At 42.0% G+C, this 6,036-nt stretch overlaps 1 protein-coding gene across 1 annotated transcript; it reads right to left on the minus strand.

The window, feature by feature from the left end:
- Positions 1–3,174: 3,174 nt before the first annotated feature.
- On the minus strand, positions 3,175–5,811 carry LOC100918358 (beta-1,3-galactosyltransferase 2-like). Its single transcript, XM_031947532.1, has 2 exons — positions 5,745–5,811; positions 3,175–4,763 (listed from the first exon to the last, which is right to left on the minus strand). The coding sequence occupies exon 2, from the start codon at positions 4,745–4,747 to the stop codon at positions 3,695–3,697; it is 1,053 nt and encodes a 350-aa protein (XP_031803392.1). The 5' UTR covers positions 4,748–4,763; positions 5,745–5,811; the 3' UTR covers positions 3,175–3,694.
- Between the last annotated feature and the right edge of the window lie 225 nt (positions 5,812–6,036).

Genomic DNA, 6,036 nt, shown 5'->3' on the forward strand with positions numbered 1-6,036 from the left:
AAATTGAAACCATTTCTACTCATATGAAAAGATGCTCCAAATCACTATTGATCAAAGAAATGCAAATTAAGACAACTCTGAACTACCACTACACACCTCTCAGATTGGCTAAGATGGCAGGAAAAGATAATGAGGAATGTTGGAGGGGATGTGGAAAAACTTGGATACTGATACATTGTTGGTGGAACTGAGAACGGATCCAACCATTCTGGAGAACAATTTGGAAGTATGCTCAAAAAGTTATCAAACTGTGCATACCCTTTGATCCAGCAGTGTTACTACTGGCTTAAATCCCAAAGAGATCTTAAAGGAGGGAAAGAAACCTACATGTGCAAAAATGTTTGTGGCAACCCTTTTTGTAGTGGCTAGAAACTAGAAACTGAGTGGATGCCCATCAAGTGGAGAATGGCTGAATAAATTGTGCTATATGAGTATTATGGAATATTATTATTCTATAATAAAGGACCAGCAGGATGATTTCAGAGAGGCGTGGAGAGACTTATATGAAGTTATGCTAAGTAAAGTAAGTAGAACAAGGAGATCATTATACAGGACAACAACAAGGATATACGATAATCAATTTTGATGGACATGTCTCTCTTTAACAATGAAATGATTCAAACCAGTTCCAATTGCTCAGTGATGAAGAGAGTTATCTATACCCAGAGAAAGGACTATGCACCAAAAAATAGCATTTTCACTCTTTTTGTTGTTGCTTGCTTGCGTTTTGGTTTTTTCCCTTCTTGATCTGATTTTACTTGTGCAGCAAGATAACTGTATATCTATGTGTACATATATTGGATTTAACATATATTATAACATATTTAACATTTATTGGACTACTTGCCACCTAGGGGAAGGGATGGAGGCAAGGAGAGGAAAATTTGGAATCGAAGGTTTTGCAAGGATCAATATTGAAAAATTACCCATGTATATGCTTTGTAAATAAAAAGCTTTAATAAAGAAAGAAAGAATTTAGGTTCTTGTTTTCCTAGACTATGGAAACAACTGAAATTTCTTTATCTCTTCCACATAATTCATATTTTGGAGAATTTGGGAAGTTCATAAGGATTGGGAATATTGACTAGTTATCTATCTTGTTGGTCAAATGACCCAGAAGGATAATTTTTTTTTAACATATAGGTCTTTTCCCTCTTTCTTTTTATCTCTTTGGGGTTTATGCAAAACAATTCCTTCTTAAGGATAAAATGGATTTTTTGAAGCATGGTAAAGTAGGTAGAAAGAGTTGTAGAGCAGAGCTTGGCAAATTTCAGGCTGCAGGTCAAATCTGGCTCACTGCCTATTTTTGTACAATCTGTTGGGTAAGGGTGGTTTTCATATTTTTAAAAGTTACAACAGCACTGTTAGTTTATTCACCCTCTGTTCTTGACTATGGAAACAAAACAAAACTCTAAAGAGCTTTGAAAAAGCAAGTTTCAAGATGTACAGTTAAATCCAAAAGGATCCTTAGAGATACACTGTCAAAACTTCTGGTCAAACTAGAGCTTATTGGAATAAAGAGAGATTTTTGTTCTAGTCAGAGAAGGAGAAGGAGAGGTCTAGAGAAAGAGCCTATTGTCCTTCTATAGTCTTCAGAATAATAAGCAACTTTATGCAGCAATAAAATAGTAAAAATAATATTTAAAAAAAAAAAAAAAGAAAAAGCAAGTTTCCAGTTCCCTGCAGCAAAATTCATTCCCCTTCCCTCAACCTTCAGCCAGGAAACAGAAAGGAAAGAACTTGGCAAGACTTGGAGACTTCTCAACCTCTTTGAAAAAAAAACAAGAAACCCCTCTGTTGAACCTCACTATGCTCATCTTTCCAGTCCTTAATCTATTGTGTCTGTTTTATTTCTACATGGATTGCTCTAGTCCCACTGTCTGAAGGTCAGGTAATTCTATTTTTCTAGATTGCTCACTTAAGGTTTTCAGTATCCTGAGGGAGTAAAGTAGGTATTCTTTCTGATTTGCCATTGGTTTGAGCCCACATAAATTGTGTTCCCCTCAACTAGCACATTTCCAATTACATCTAACCACTTAAGATCAGCAAAATCCAAATATACAAATATCTTTTCCCACCACCCCTGAAGCATAATCTTTCCTATACCACTTCAGTTGCTGGGGAGAAAAGAAAGCTTCAGCTCAATTCCTATATATCATTACATATAAGTTCAAGTTCAAATCACCACTAGGCTAGTATACCAGGCCCCTATTCCTCAGTGTTTCCCTGATAGGCTGGCAGCACATCCAACCTGAATTCCTGGGTTCCTGGATCCCCAAGGATTTAGTCCTGGCTTGGAGATTCCCTGTACGTAGAATTGAAACAGACAAATAAAAAATTAAGAAAGCACCAGCCCCATTTTCTGGAATTATATGACATGAATAGAGGGATGATGGAACTCAGGTCCTCCTCCTTTATCCACATGATGTCATCTGCTTTGAGTGAAGTCCTTCACCCCCAAATGTGAGTATAAGGAAACCCTAGACAGTGTTCTGTCTCAAGATTTAAAGATGTCACCAGGACCACACAGAATGTGCACATACACTCAGTTCTATCTCCCAGAATCAGGTCTCCCAATGGATCAATCTACACCTCCATCAACAATGCTTTAGTGTCCCAATTTTGTCTCAGGTGTTATTTTCCTTTTCTGTCGTATTAGTCAATCTGATAGGTATAAGATGGTACCTCACAGTTGTTTTAATTTATTTTTCTCTAATCACTAGTGATTTTGAGCATTTTTCTATTTGACTATGGATGGCTTTGATTTCTTCTGAAAACTGCCTCTTCATTTCCTTTTATCACTGATCAATGATGGAATGTATCATATTTTTATAAATTTGACTCTATTTTCTATTTTCTATTTATCTGAGAAATGAGACATCACAAAAAACTTGCTGTAAAAATTTCCCCCAGTTTCTTGCCTTCCTTTTAACTTTGGTTTTGTTGGTTTTATTTGTGCAAATCCTTTTTAATGTAATGTAATTAAAATTATTTCTTTTATATCTTATGATGGTCTGTAATGTTCTTTCTTCATTTTTTTGCATACAAGAACTTTTATGGGATTTGTTCTTAAGACAATTCTTATCATTATATTCCCCATACAGTTAAAAACTAAAGTTTAAAAAAAGAAAGGAGAACTATAGAGTACAGTAGTCCCCATTAAAGAAAGCCATTAGATGCTTCTTGCATCCACTTATTTAGACATTTATTGTATACATCCTATCTACAGACAAATGGAGCCACATAATAGGACCATAGAACATACAAATGGAAGGAAGCTTGAAGATCAGAAGCATATTGGTTTTAAATATGGGAATAAATAAGGCGCAAAGAATATAGATGACTTGCCTATAGTCAAATAGGCAGCAGCTCACAGAGCTGAAATTCTGACTCAGGATCTCTGGCTCCAAGTCCATCGTCCATTCCAAGTACTTTTTCTTATTCCTAAAATACAAAACTGCCCTTCAGGGGTAAGGATTACTTCACAATCATTTCTGGGTTTCCCATTGGCCACCACTGAGAGGGGAGCCTGCATTGTTATTCAGATCCACAGGATCATTTGTCCATCTGTCCTAGAGGGCAGGACTGGAGGAAGATCCTCTGGGAGGGGGCCACTGACCACTGCCTTTATTCCACTCAGACAAGTGGGATGGGAATAGAAAGCTAGAGGAGTGTGGATCATTATTCCAGTATATCATGCCATGGGGCAGATTTTATTGGCTGTCTGGAAGTCTTGCCAAATTTGTAGCAGCTCCTGGGGCTGGAATCCATGAACAAGGGCAAGTTGGTGGTAGACACAGTGTTCATATGCTAGTGGAAACATCAGGAAGGATCGGGAGGGAGGAGGAGTGGGCTCCAGCCCCAGTTGCTGTAAACATAAGCCCACAAACACATCTTCCAGGTAGATTACCTTGAGAGTCTGGGCCACAGCCAGAATCCTGAGGGCTAAGGATGCAGACAGAACATAGCCAGGACCCCCACAGTAGGGGGGATATATGTCCTGCAAGTACAATTCTGGAGGCATGTACCACTTGTAATCTGGACTCCGAATAGGGCCTGTATTTCTATAGATGTAACCTGTGATAAAGTCAGGCCGTGGGGGCCCATTGGGCTGAAGCACCTGCTGTACCAGAAAGCTGGGGTTTAGAAAGACATCACTGTCCACCTTGAGCACATAGCGGGCATCAGGACAGTACTGGGCCATCCACTCCAGACCCATGAGGACCTTGAGAGTCAAGTTGCGATAGGTATCCAGGAAGCCCACCTGGAGGAGATCCCCATGCTCCCTGTCCTCTTCTTGAAGGAGTTCATGAAGTTCCTTGGTGAACAGGGGTGGGGGCAGACCAAGAACAAAGAGGCGTCGGATGATCACACCCAGTTCTAAAGTCTCATTGCCCCAAGTTTCCCGGATGGCTTGACGTCTCCCCACATCCTGGGGTTGGGTCATCACCAGCATGAGCAGAAAGGGGGCACCTTTGGGATCCTCACACTTGTCAGGGTGATTGAGTAGAAAAGGATAGGAGTAGGGGTACTTCAGCTGCAAGGGATGTGGTGTCTGAACCTGCCACTCAAACTTCCTTAGAGGAAGATTCAAAGTATCCTCAGCTAATTCTGTGGAGTCCAAGGGCATCATATCCAAGGAAGGAGTCCTGAAATCTACAAACTGACCCACCAGCAGTAGTAGCAGCCCCCCAAAGGCTGTGCTCAACAGAGCTCTGCATATTAGATGCCTCCTGATCAACTTCATGGTGCCAACTGTTGTCCTGGGTAGAGAGGAGTGAGATGGCTTGTGAGTGATGGGTACAAGATTCCACAGAACCCCAGTTTCTGTTCAGCCATGCAGTCCCTTTCACTCCCTATGTAGATGAAGTATTTCCTTGTGTGGGTGCCTACCCCCCCCCCCCAGGATTTGTACATCCAGGACCAATGGGAAAGATAAGGGCAAGAATACAGGGAAAAAGGATCTCCCCCCCACCCTGTACTTTGTGCTAGGCTAGCTGCCAAGTTAGCATTACAGGAACAGGAAAGGGGACAGGTCAGAAGGATCAGGGAGCTTGCATTGTAAGGGGTCAGGGATGGAAGGAACCTTGAGCTGGGAGTCTAGAGCGCTGGGTTTTAGACTCAGCTCAGCCACTGGCTCAGCTTGGACAAGTCAATCCTCCTCTTGGGGCTTCAGATTTCCCTATCTGTGAAATAAGTGGAACTGACCTGAATGTCAAAAGTTCCCCCACTTCAATCTGGAAGGGTATGATTTTGTGAAATTAAAGGTCTGAAAACTGGAGGGCTCCACTGTGCCAGTGGGAAAGCAGTTAATTGAGAGTTCAACCCCTGATTCTACAAAGAGGTTTTGGACAGAAGAGGGACAGGAGCTATCTATGTGGGGCCCTTCAGAAAAGTATAAAAAACAGGAATCATTTGAATTTGTCTCCAATTCTTGTTTTGCTTCATTCCTCTCCTGTCTAAATTTTTCCCTTCCTCCCAGTCCTAGAAACAGCCTTAGTCCTTGAGCCTCTAGCTCACCCTGGGGAGATAAGAGCTAACCCTGAGAAATTTGAAGTTTTTCCCTTATCCCAGCCTACTCCCATCTACCCCAGTCCCAAATTTCCCAATTTCAGTTTCCCACAGAGCTGATAAGAGGCAGACTCTAGGGTTATTACTCTGAAAAACCCAGAATCTGTGTTATTGATGTTCTCCAAGGTCCCTCTCCCAGAGTCCCCTTCCCTCTAGCCCAGCAGGGTCCTTACCTTCCTTGGTCAGAATGCCGGGGATGTGGTGTCAGCAGGACAGCTCACAGGGGACTGCCACTCTCTGTCCAGGTAGGTACGGATATGGGAGGAGTGAGAAGGTGGAGTGGGAGGAACCCTGCCTGCCTCTGAGGGAACGTGCAAGTATGGGGCGGGGCGGATCACCCAAGTCACTAGTCAGCTTGGCCTGGCCTAGAACCCAGCTGATTGGACATTGTCTGCAGAGGATGGAAGGTGACAGAGCAGGGCTAACTAGAAGCTTCCACAAAAGAAAAGGGGAGAAAACAGAGCC

The sequence above is a fragment of the Sarcophilus harrisii genome, chromosome 1, assembly GCF_902635505.1.
Source record: "Sarcophilus harrisii chromosome 1, mSarHar1.11, whole genome shotgun sequence".
NCBI lineage: Eukaryota > Metazoa > Chordata > Mammalia > Dasyuromorphia > Dasyuridae > Sarcophilus > Sarcophilus harrisii.